Source organism: Anolis sagrei, chromosome 6 (genome assembly GCF_037176765.1).
Source record: "Anolis sagrei isolate rAnoSag1 chromosome 6, rAnoSag1.mat, whole genome shotgun sequence".
Lineage (NCBI taxonomy): Eukaryota > Metazoa > Chordata > Lepidosauria > Squamata > Dactyloidae > Anolis > Anolis sagrei.
Window position 1 is genome coordinate 78755328 of NC_090026.1, and position 12567 is coordinate 78767894.

General features: G+C 38.2%; 1 protein-coding gene across 3 annotated transcripts in view; it reads right to left on the reverse strand.

Moving 5' to 3' along the window:
* The window catches only part of DNAJC13 (DnaJ heat shock protein family (Hsp40) member C13), an 81135-nt gene that overhangs the window by 21445 nt on the left and 47123 nt on the right, over positions 1-12567 (reverse strand). For all 3 annotated transcript variants that reach the window (XR_009631760.2, XM_060781816.2, XM_060781815.2), the window contains 13 exons: positions 11658-11759; positions 11444-11548; positions 10608-10810; positions 9698-9782; positions 9272-9426; positions 8166-8211; positions 6504-6658; positions 6098-6299; positions 5664-5779; positions 4791-4869; positions 4069-4204; positions 774-958; positions 200-274 (listed from right to left, as the gene is read on the reverse strand). Coding sequence is in view for 2 of the 3 variants with exons in the window: in XM_060781816.2 (XP_060637799.2) it covers positions 200-274; positions 774-958; positions 4069-4204; positions 4791-4869; positions 5664-5779; positions 6098-6299; positions 6504-6658; positions 8166-8211; positions 9272-9426; positions 9698-9782; positions 10608-10810; positions 11444-11548; positions 11658-11759 (1644 nt within the window). In the remaining variant the exon portion in view is untranslated. The remainder of the gene's footprint in view (positions 1-199; positions 275-773; positions 959-4068; positions 4205-4790; positions 4870-5663; positions 5780-6097; positions 6300-6503; positions 6659-8165; positions 8212-9271; positions 9427-9697; positions 9783-10607; positions 10811-11443; positions 11549-11657; positions 11760-12567) is intronic.

The window sequence follows — 12567 nt, forward strand, 5'->3', positions numbered from 1 at the left end:
ATATGGGGAAAACTCTTGTCTGAAACTCTGCAGAACTGCCGATGTTCAGTTCACAACTAATACTGAACTACACGAACTAATGGGCAGACATGGTTTAAGGCAACTCCCCTGTTCCCATGAACTTCACCATGTAACAATTTATATTTGAGTTCAAGCAGACACACAGGACAAATTCTCCATTACAGAATTTAAAACTTACTTGGACTGACATATCGTCTGGTTTGCTAGAGCGTGTCAGGACAGCAACACAACGATTAAAAGCCTCTTGCAAGACCTGTGGGGAATAAACATTTTTTTTCTGTAGCTTTCCAAAAAAGCTATCAAAACAACAAAGATTTTTCTCTGCAAACTTCTGATACTAATTTAGAACTATGTCATAAAAATTAATATATTCTGTATAAATAGTATTCCCAGCCAGACTGCTGGTACTGTTTAGAGTACTATAGCTTTCTCTGAAGCAAATATACAATTTCCTTTCTTTGGAAGAAAATAACTATTTTAACATTAATTCATGTAGAATGGAAGTCGCTTATGTGCTTAATATTTGTCAGTAACTTAGTGTAACATATGAATTTTTGTGTTGTTTATGTAAATTTGCTGACTAGCCAATAACAACAGTTTAAGGATATCATCACATGAACAGCTAACAAGCCTACTTTCAAGAGAATGTGCAACTATAGTAATAAGAGTGTCACTTAAACAAATTTTGCAAATAAAAGTTTAACAGAAAGAAATACAACTATTTTCTAAGCTTTACTATAACAGGATTCTACCTCTATTCCATTCTCTCTTCTTAGTTCTTCTGCATTAAGTGCTGAACAGTTGACAGTGTAGAAAGCCAGCTCAGTAGCAGCAGGCAACAAGGGAGACTCTTTGGAGAACAAGAGGTCATCTGAAGTCTCTATTGTGATTGTTTTGATCAACATAGGGTAACCTGCATATTTATAGGGCTTCAAATCTTGAAAAAGAAAAGAATACAAAGGTTATTAAATAAGTTGAGTACTGTCATGCCACAGGGATTGGCAAAGGTACATTTAGATCTCCAGGCCCATTTTTTACCTAATTCCCCCTATTTCATCTAGAGCAGGGGTGTCAAACTAAAGGTTCATGGGCTGAATCAGACCGCCATGTCATGTTATGTGGCCCTGCAGATGCTGGATTACAACTCCATCATTAGACATTATCATGATTAGAGCTGATGGGAGTTGTGATACAGTAACATCTGGAAGGCTGCCCTTTGTTCTGTTTATTTATTTATTTATTTATTTATTTATTAGAACTTATGTGCCGCCACTCCCCTGAGGCCTGGAGCTGCTTACAAGAATGACTAAAATCTAACACAATTTAAAAACAGCAATATCAAAAGTCAAAGGCCTGTCGAAACAGGTATGTCTTACATGCCCTGCGGAAAGCTGATAAGTCCCGCAAGGCACGGACTTCAGGTGGCAGAGTATTCCAGAGTGATGGTGCCACTGCTGTTAGACGCAAGGTCTTGACACTGGGAATTTCCAATAGATCTTGGTCCTCAGAACGGAGGGATCTCTGGGGTTGGTAGGGGGTGAGGCGGTCCCTCAGGTACATCGGCCCCAGACCATGCAAGGCCTTAAAGGTGAGTACTATCACTTTGAAAGTGATCCGGTGCTCAATTGGTAACCAATGCAGCTGTAGTAAGATCGGTGTTATGTGGCATCTCATCAGAATTCCCGCAAGAAGCCGAGCAGTTGCATTTTGTACCAACTTAAGCTTCCAGATCACCGACAGAGGAAGGCCAATGTAGAGGGTGTTACAGTAGTCCAGTCTTGAGATGACCATAGCCTGGATCACCATAGCTAGGTCCTCCCTGGACAGGTAGGGGGCCAGCCGTCTAGCCTGCCGCAGATGAAAAAAAGCGGTTCTGCTAACGGCAGAGACCTGGGCCTCCATCATCAGCAGAGGGTACAAAAGGACTCCCAGACTCTTTACCAATGATGACGGGCGTAGCGCCTCGCCATCCAGGGTAGGCAGCTAGATATCCCCACTGCCCGGCCATAGGATCTCCATCTTTGCTGGTTTCACCCTCAACCTGCTGGCACACAGCCATCCAGTAACGGCCTCGAGGCACTGATTGAAATAATTGGGTACAGAGTCCGGTCGGCCTTTCATCTTCAGCACCAGCTGAGTGTCATCAGCGTACTGATAACACTCCAGCCCAAAACCTCAGACCAGCTGAGCAAGTGGTCGCATATAGATGTTAAACAACAGAGGGGAGAGAATGCCCCCCTGAGGAACCCCACAAGACAGAGGGGACCTCTCAGAGACCAGGCCTCCCCTCTCCACTCGCTGTCCACGGTTGTGAAGAAAGGAGGACAGCCAATTTAAAGCTGTCCCCCTGACTCCAACAGCAGCAAGGCGGTGGGTCAAAAGATTGTGGTCGACTGTCAAATGCTGCTGTGAGATCCAATAACACAAGCAGCGCTGACCGCTCTGGTCAAGCTGGCATCAAAGGTGATCCGTGATGGAGACCAGCACAGTCTCTGTCCCGTGCCCCGCACGGAAGCCGGACTGGAAGGGATCTAGTCTGGCTGTGTCGTCTAGGAATTGCTGCAACTGCTCCCCTGCTGCCCTCTCAATCACCTTGCCCAGGAACAAGAGATTCGAAACTGGGTGGTAACTGGAGGGAACCGAGCAATCTAAGTCTGGTTTCTTCAGCAGGGGAGAGACCACTGCCTTGTTTAAACCCTCTTGAAAAACTCCTTGCTCAAGGGAGCTGTTTATAATCTTCAGCAAAGGGTCACGTAATCCCTCCAAGCAGGATTTCACCAACCAAGAGGGACATGGATCGAGTAAGGAGAGTGGGTTCTGAATTTAGATGCAAAGCTTGTGGATATGATGTCTGCCTTTAAAATATTCTTGAACCTTTTGGCAATCTCAGAGCAACAAATGTTGTTGAGCTGCAATTTCCATTATCCTCAGTCTGCTGGGAATACAGTCAAAAGTGATAGGAGTTTTCGTTCAATAATATCTGGGGACCCAAACTGAGTAAAAATATTATAGTTGGCCCTCTGTACGCATGTATTCTCCATCCATGAAGCCAACCATAAGGCTGGTTTTGCCCTTGATGAAAATGAGTTTGACATCCCTGCTCTAGCAGATACAGAGAATGATTTTATACATGTTTTCATCTGGGGGTTGAGAGCTTTTTTCCCCCCAAAATTGGAAGTGTCCAACTTTGTTACGAGCTTTACATAAAGTCTCCTCCGAATGAAAATCAGCTGCAGGTAAAGATAGCCTCCACTGAGCAGTCTACTGTGGTCCTGGAGGATACATATATACAATCTTCAAATTTCAAAAACCTGCTGGTCCAGCATCCAAGGGAAACACTTTAAGTCCTTACAGGATTAGTCCTTCTCTCGCTCAAGAAAAGAGTTGTGACCAAAAGGAAGCACAATGTAGTTGCTTTTCAGCAAAGCACAATCTAGAAAACCTTTTATAATGTACAACAGTATATATTATGTTGTCATGGTCTTTATGTCTACCATATCCTGAAACCAGTTCCCCATATTAAGTTAGAGGCAGTGTTTGAGTATCAGAAAAATTGGGCAGCTTCTGAGAAAATGTATGATTCAAATGAAAAGCTTTTGAAGAAATGATCTTAAGACTATTTTAGTCGTTCAACTTGTCATTTAGTTATACTGACTCTGTGGTGTGTGTTTTGATCAACCCTAAAAACTAAAGAGCACCGATCACCATGTGTATTTGTGTGTGTGTGTGTGTGTGTGCACACACACTAGTAGACTTCTGTATCCATGGATTCTCTATCCATGGATTCAGTGGCCCTTTCAAGGCAACAATAAACTGATGTGGCCCTCGATAACAATGAGCTTGATACTCTCATTTTAAACATTAAATGTTAATTTAGAATGGTGCAGTGTCAATACACCTACGGTTTCAAAATGAGTCTACTACAGTACAGGACATAAAATAAGTAAAATACCTCTGCTACAAACCAAAATATGGTAATTTTCCTTATTTGCTGCTTCCGGTAATGCCTCAATCTAAGTTTTATATGCACATGCTAAGCCAAGTTACCTTCTTTGTGTCTGTTGAAAAGGATGCTTTGAGCTTTCAAAATCAAAATTATGTTCTCAGGGTCTGGACCATCTACCATTTTGGCTGATTTTGTGCACAGAAATTCATATGCCTTATTCACCTTTTCAAACATATCCTGCAGATATATGCATATAAAGAAACATGAATTTCATTTTAAAATACATTCACAATTGTTACAAAATACTGAAAAGAATCAACCAATCTACATTTCAGAGAAAAGCTGTATTTTATTGCATCAACTTCAAATACATGTATCCATTTCTAGGATCACTTTAATACATTTCCAACTTGCAACAAAGATTTTCCTCTGGAAAGTCCTGAAACACACCCACCCCAGCCTTAACAAGCTTTGCATGCGAGTTCTTTATGTTTTTCTGCATGGCAGGGGATTGGACTGGATGACCATTGTTGTCTCTTCCAGCTCTGTGATTCCAGGACCAAAAGTAACTTAATGTAAGGACACAAGCACTGAAGAAAACAGTGTTGCATTCACATTATGATGAAATTCTTGCAACACGAGCTGTCACAAGAGTATCCCGTGAAGGAAGTGAGTGAAATATGAGATCAAGTGCAAAACCTCCTCCTCCAAATAAATAGGGCAGCTACAGATATGCTCTGGAGATCTTATATTCGTAATGACCAACACACCAGGCTAAAACACCTTTTACAGGCATAATGCATATTTAATGTATAGCACTTACTCGACCTTCTGGATTCTTGTCAGGATGATATTTCTGAGCCAGTCTAAAATAAGCTTTCCGGATCTTGCTTTCTTCATGTCTAACAGGGAAAAATAGTTGCTTACCTAGGATTCAATATCTCATTATTCAGTCAGAGAACAAAGATTTAGATTTTACACACAGAATAGTAACTGATAAATTATTTTCTGTGTACTCTGGCAATGGTTATTTTGAGTTACAGATTTTAGCCCATTGCCTGGGCATTTTAACTCATTTTTCAAAAGAAAGACACACATAACTCCCAATCTTCTGCTTGCTGCTGAATAGTAGTAGTAATGATACACTTACAACTCCTTCAAAAGGAATGTACTACAAACACTCAGGACATGGTAGACCCCTAACAGTTCTGCAATTGCAGGAGGGCCAGAGCTTTTTGGTATAGTGAATTAATTATGCAAATGTATGTTCTCAGAAATAAAATACTTCACTCCTTCCCACTATACCAGAGCTAGGTGAATGTGTTGCCCTTTGATTATCACTGGATTGTACCTTCCATCAGCCTTAGACCAAAGAACAGATGGTAAAGGGTGATGGGAATATCAATCTAGCAACATGTGAAAGGCTACAACTTCCTCGACCCAACACTATATTTGCACATACAACTAGTATTCTTAAATAAGCAATACAGAGATAAATCAGTGGATACCGATATTCTCAAACAGAATTGCACTCCATGCTGAACTACTAGAATATTGGTACCACATAAAAATGCCCTGAGATATCCTAAATGTCACTTTTCTACCTTTAGGAGCTAACCAGAGGTCGATTAAATATAAGACAATGCAAGTAAGGTTCCTTCACATTAACATTTCATGTTAATTATGAAAAACTTACTGTCCTTGCCCCTTTGGAAGATGCAGGACTTCGTAAGCATCGTCTATTGACATTGTAGGCGCCTTCTTCTCTACCTCCTTCTTCCAAGCTTCTAAGGTATCTTTCAAAAGTTTAACCTAAGTGAAGGAAATTCTCAATGAATTATTTTACAGAAGGAATGGGACTAATGTTGTGAAACAATTGCTGTAGCTCTTCGAGTTGCAGTTTAACAAAATCTGGTGGGCCAAAACAAATCTGATCCTTCTTCTAAAGTGCACTTTGGGCTCTTCCAGGAGAGGATATTCAAAACTTGATAGGTAATTTAAGATTAATTTTTATTAGAAAACTGAGGATTTCCAGTTGTGCAATCACAGCTTTAACAATTCTTCATGAATGTCCTCTTTATTTCGTATTCTGCTGTGTTACCAAGTGAGAGGAGTACAAGTATGACTTACGGGATCTTTAATTGGCCAATCAGGAAACCGGAGCTTATCACAAAGATGCCTGAGGTAATAAATGTTACAAAACAGCTCATTCTCCAGTTGAGGATAACTTATGACTGGTATGGGACAGTACTGGTAAAGTGCCCTTGTATTGCTCTGAAGACGAGGAGTGAAGTCAGCGAGATGAGCAGCTATCTTCTCTATCATGAGGCGCCTGTGAATTGCAGAAGCAAGCCAATGCTGACATTCAGAATCAGATACCGATATATCACTACATTATTAAATACAGTTATTTGTAGCAAGACAAAAGACACTCGATTGATTTCATCAAAGCAAGAAAACTACCACAAGAAACAGAGGTCAGGTTTGCCTTCCACCCACAGCCCACCATATATTTTAAATAAAACATATACATTACCTCATTTCATTGCTCCAAATAGCCTCTGGAGTGTCAAATTCACCCAAAAAAATTTCAGAAAATTTTTCTGCATCATAATTTTCTAAGTAGCACACCATAGCTTCTGGTAGGATATGTCCAAGGATACTTCTCTGAACTATATCTTGCCCCTTGGTCTAAAATGAAGGAAAGAAGGGACCAACTGAGTCATAAATACCATCAAAAAGAGTGTAATGTACACATAAAGGCAGAGGTTGGGGAAACAGGGGCTCTGTACTGACATGTCCCAACAAGTCTGTATTTTAACCATATCTAAATATCCACCCTAGGCTCCAGGATTATCTTTTTTGAACCAAAAAAAGAAATTGCTTCCCCAAGAGCAGCGTTTCACCTCTTAAGTATGTTGCATGGTTCTCCCATGCTGTTTTAAAGAACAGCCATTTCTCAAAATAAAAAGTGGAGTTGTGGCAGATTTTTAAAAAACATTATTTAGTATTTTTTACTATTTATATAGACCCTGGAAGACTGCAGGAAGAGAAAAATGCCAAAGTTTCAAAAATTTTCACTAATGGATTGCTTCTTGGGTATTATTTCTTCGAAGAAACTATTACAACACAGAAATCAGTTCAATTGGCTGCAATGGGACTTACTCAAAGGTATACAGGATGGCAGCCTGTGTTTTTTTGGGTTTCTTTTTTTAAAAGCATTTGTGACCTGCTCTTTACCCAAAAAGGTCACTAAACCAGAAGTGGAACAACAACTAAAGGTTCTTCACTGCAGGCTTAAAGCTTTAAAATTATACAAAAGGAGAAAGGAAGGGGAGGAAGTAGGGAACAAAAAGTTATTCAAAAGGGATGTTGGACAGGTCTGCTCACCAAATGCAACAATACAGCACAAAAATAAGTTGATATTTGCAAAGTTTTCTGACATTTTCAAACCCATCAAATTTTTCTGACAGCATAATTAGCCCTCTGCATCCATAGATTCTGCATCCATGGATTTAATCAACCATGAAAATATTAGGAAAAAGTAGTCCAAAAAAGCAACCCTTGTTGTTTCCCATTTTATTTAAGGGATGCCATTTTACATAACAAAACTTCAGTAGCAACAGATTTTGGAACCTAGAGGGTTCTGGAACCTACCCCTGTGAATACCAGCACCCACTGTATTTACACTGACTGCTATATTTCCATTTATATATTAATGGAAGCAAATTTATCTCTAAATATTGGAATAGATCGGTTATCTTCAGAGTAAATTCAATAAAGTCTGTGGGACTTTTGTAATGATTAAGTCCCATAAATTTGGGCGGGGCGGGGCAGGGCGGGGGGAGTTTCCCTGCAAGTATGACTAAATCAGACTTAGGTAAACTTCAGCCCTCCAGGAATTTTGGGTTTCATCTCCCACAATTTCTAACAGCCAGTAAGCTGGCTGGAATTTCTGAGAGTTGAAGTCCAAAAAACATGGAAGGCCAAAGTTTGCCCATGACTGGACTAAATAATCATTTTTGTCCCACTTCTAGGGAATTAGAAACTTCTGACAGCGAACTACTTAAGAAGTTGGTATACAGGACAATTCTAGCCAGCATGTAGCACAAATTCATATATTAATTGCTCAATAAATCACCAGAGCTAGTTTACTTGCAAGAATATTACCAACTTTAGTCTAGTAAATGCCATTTACCTCCTCAGATTTGAAAGCCTGCTTTGCATGTGTATACTTCAGAAACCTGGAAGATAAATTACAATTTAGTTTGAAGGCAAAAGCTTTTACATACAGTTTAATGTATATTCTATGCAGTCTCTGAAGGCTGTCATATGTCTTTTATGATGTTCCTCACTTTCACAGGTATTCATATAGCTGCTATTTTCTGTCCAGGTATTGTGAAAGGCCATTGGCGAGATTACAAGGAGTCATTTTTTATTTATCTGTTAACTTTTCTTGGTTAAAAAAGGCAATGTTAATATATTAAATGTAAAGCCTTTGAAGTTTTATAACTTTTGTTACATGCCTCTGAGCTTTACCCTCAACTTATCCATGGATCATATCAAAAGCCATAATTTTGGCTGCAAAACCTGCCCTTGACTTAGATATGAGATATACAGTTTATAACTTTAAATCAGATGGAAAAGATATTGAATTAGATCAAGATTATCTGTATCTTGACTCAATGATTAATCAGAATGGAGATTGCAGTCAAGATATCAGAATAATATTTGGACAAGAAGCTACCAAGGAATTAGACAAGAGCCTGAAGTGTAAAGATATATAATTGAACAATGAAGTTAGAATTGTCCATGCCATTGTATTTCCCATAGTTTTGAATGCTGTGAAGAAAGCTGTTAAGAAGAAAATCAACTCATTTGAAATATGGTGCTGTTGAAGAGTTCTATGGATACCATGGACTGCTAAAAAAAACCCCAAATGAAATTATTCTTAGAGCAAATCTAGCCCAAACTTTCCCTATAAACCAAGATGGCTAAACTGAGAATTTTGTATTTTGGGCATATCATGAGAAGATATGGCTCAATAAGAGAGACAATGTTCGGAAAGTTAGGAGAACAAGGGGAAAATCATATTACAGACGGATAGACTTAGTCAAGGAAACCACGGCCTTGAGTCTGTAAGATCTCAGCACAACTGTTGATGACAGGGTGACTTTGAGGTTTCTCATTCATAGGCTTGCCTTAAGTTGAAGTTGATTTGATGGCAGTTAACAAGTGTGATATACATAAATGAAAAATGCTGAATAAATACAAATGATGCTGAACAATTTTTTTTGTTTTTACCTTGCAACAGGGAGTACATTGGAACCAGTGTACATCATAATGAAGAAGAATACTCCACTGAGGTAAAGACGAGGTAATTGTGGATTATCTTGCATTATGTAGAAAAGCAATATGGCGACTTTCTCAACGAGAATGGGATCAAAAGTCAGCAAAAGCTGCAATGTAAACAATTACAATTACAAGTCATGTACAAATTAAGCTACTTTTCTCCTTCCCAGTTAAAACATGTATTTCATAAATTAAAGAAACAATAGCAAAACAGAAGCTGCAATGTAAACATTAACAATTAAAAGTTGTGTACAAATTCAATTACTGTTCTCCTCCCCAATTAAAACATGAATTTTCTGAAACAAAGAAACAATAGCAGAACACACACTGAAGAGCAAACAACCAAGTTCTAAAAAATCAGTTGGCAGATCAACAAACCTGAATAATATGTGGAAGGCAGGTGCTGTCTGAAAGAAGCCGTTTCACTCTGGGCAAAGGTCTTATAATAGCATTATCCGGATCCCTAAAACGAAAAAAAAGTTTTCTGAATTGGGTCTATGAATACATTTTACTCTAATTGCTTTCCAACTTATTTTATAGAAGTGAAAAAAATATTTTACAGACATTAAATTCAAGATGCATTTCAATGCACTATTTATAGTTTTATTCTAGTCTCAATTAGGAGTGACAATGGTTGGAGTCAACTTGACAGCAATTTAAAACAACTTTTCTAATTGTTTAAATTGTTAACTTAGAGCATTGTTGCAGTTACATGTATCTTTTGCTTTCAGAAATTGTTTTCTGTTTTTGGTCAAAATGGTTTTTATTTACAGGTGGCCTAAATACTCTAAGAAAGTGTTTCTCAAACTCTGCTCCTTCAGGTGTTTTGGACTTCAATTCCTAGAAATTCCAGCCATTTTACCAGCTGTTAGGAATTGTGGGAGCTGAAATCCAAAACACCTAGAGGAGAAGGATTTGAGAATACTGCTCAAAAGACAACAGATCTCTTCTGATTTTGGAAGTTAAACAGAATCAACCCTGGTTAGTATTTGGATCGGAGACTGCCAACCAATACCAGATGCTGTAGATTGTATTTCAGAGGAAGAAACTGGCAAAATCACCTCTAAGAAAGTCCCATGAAATCCATTTGGTAGCCACAATTTGATAAGTGACTGGAAAGCATGGAGACACACACATTCCTATTTATTAATTTTGAATTTACATCCTGCCTTTCGCTTCCAACATGGGACTCAAGGTGGCTGGATCCAATTCTATCAACACGATCAATTTTCATTCTAGATCTTTGTATACAGAGAAATATCCAATTATACAATTCTAGACTCCTTACCTACTGGGAAAATAGCTACACATTGTGACGAGCATGTTAAGGATCAGGGTGGCAAGATCTGTCTCATTCAGCACAGCCTGTCCAGTGGCAAGCAGGCACCACTTTAGCTGAGGGATAACTTGCAGTGGGCGCCATCCATCCATGCCCTGGGCCCAGCAGCGTGTTTTCGAGGTGAGTGTCCCTTTGTTCCACAGCTCCTGCATCTGTTAGAAATTATTTCAGTGAAGACAACAGTAATCACAAGCAAGGGGTTTTTGTTGTTTTGTTTCCTAAGTTGTGCTGAAGAAGAACCATACACCTTCAAGCATTTTCAACTAAATATTGATAGAACCACACTTTTAAGAACTACGTATTATAGGAAGTATGAAGCAATTAACAGAATGAGTGAAAACACAAGGACCCGGGATCAAATGAAAACAACCCTTTCAACAGATCTCAAAACTAGCGATTCACAAGATGGCTGTGGCACAATAGCATTAGATAACTCCAGCAGCTGAGTTGTCCTGCAGCACAATAATTCATCAGCATGAAAGCAAACAAATGAGACACAACTTTGAAGGATTACAGGAATAAGGAGGAAAGACACTTGCAAAGATCGTATCTGCACAAATGTGAGCACCAAACCAACAGAAACCCAGTAGTGCAAACTGAACAGCACATTCTGGTCTTGAGATTAATGGATGAACTGAAAATCCCAGGAATGCAGACAGTGAGATCTGATACACTCTACAAACATTTCCTCTCTTCAAAATAATTTTTACATGAGCATGTTTCATGATATTGAGTTTTCATGTAAATTACCTTCAAATTAACAAGTAAACATCCTTGCCAGTTACCTCATGAAAACTGTAAGGACCGCTCCTTTCCTTGTCTGCATTTCCAAAGTACCATTCTTTTTCACTCTCTCTCTTCATATCAGGTGAAGCTTCTATTACATTGCTCTGAAAAAAAAACAATTTATCTAATCATTATTTTAAACAAGGAAACACAAATTTCTCCATTTAAACATTAAGCAACTTTGCTTGTTAGTAGTTGATAGAGATGCCATACTTGCAATGGGACTGTCGCCCTGCTTGTGTGAAGGTGGGCCAGAGTGAGGAGGTCTACCAGGATCCTAATGCCATTTGAATCCATAAGTTCCTTGACATTTTTCTGCAAAAAAAAAAAAAAAAAAAAAAGGAATAAAGATCTCAAAAGTCTTTTTTAATGCAAACTCTTCCACAGTTTTTTTTTGTAATACAGTAGTGCAATACTGGAAATAAAGGTTTTTGCTTGCACTAGTGTTATTTATTCATTCGATTTATATCATGCCTTCTTCAGAACTAGACTTTGTGGCAAACAAAATAAAAACCAATAATAATTTTAAAGTCATATAGATAAAACATCCAAAGATTAAATATAATTTACCTCTACCTAAAGTTATTATAAAACATACTAATAACAAGTACAGGACAGTACATTAGTAAAAGTCCTTTTCTTGGAAACAGAGTTTCCAGGAACCTGTCAGAATAAAATATGACTTTATTTACAATTATAAAAAGGAAGAGGCCAATCTAGGGACTCCAGGGCCTGGGAAAAGCCACTCAGGAACATCTAAATTTGGTCACAGATTAGCAAAGCTTCCAGATTTTCATACCTGTAACTGTGGTTCTCTAAGTGGTCATGGCAAAACTGATATATGTACTGTATATACTTGAGTATAAGCCAAGTTTTTCAACCCTTTTTTAAGGCTGAAAAAGCCCCCCTCGGCTTATAACTCGAATCAAAATTATTTTATTTTACTCTATTATTATTAAATTTATTATTTTACTCTATTTATTATTGTTGTTATTATTACATTTACATTATTTGACTCTATTATTATCACAATTATTATTTTACTCTTTTATTACTATTACTTTTCCATCATTTGACTCTATTATTATTATTATTATTATTATTATTTTAATTACATTTATTA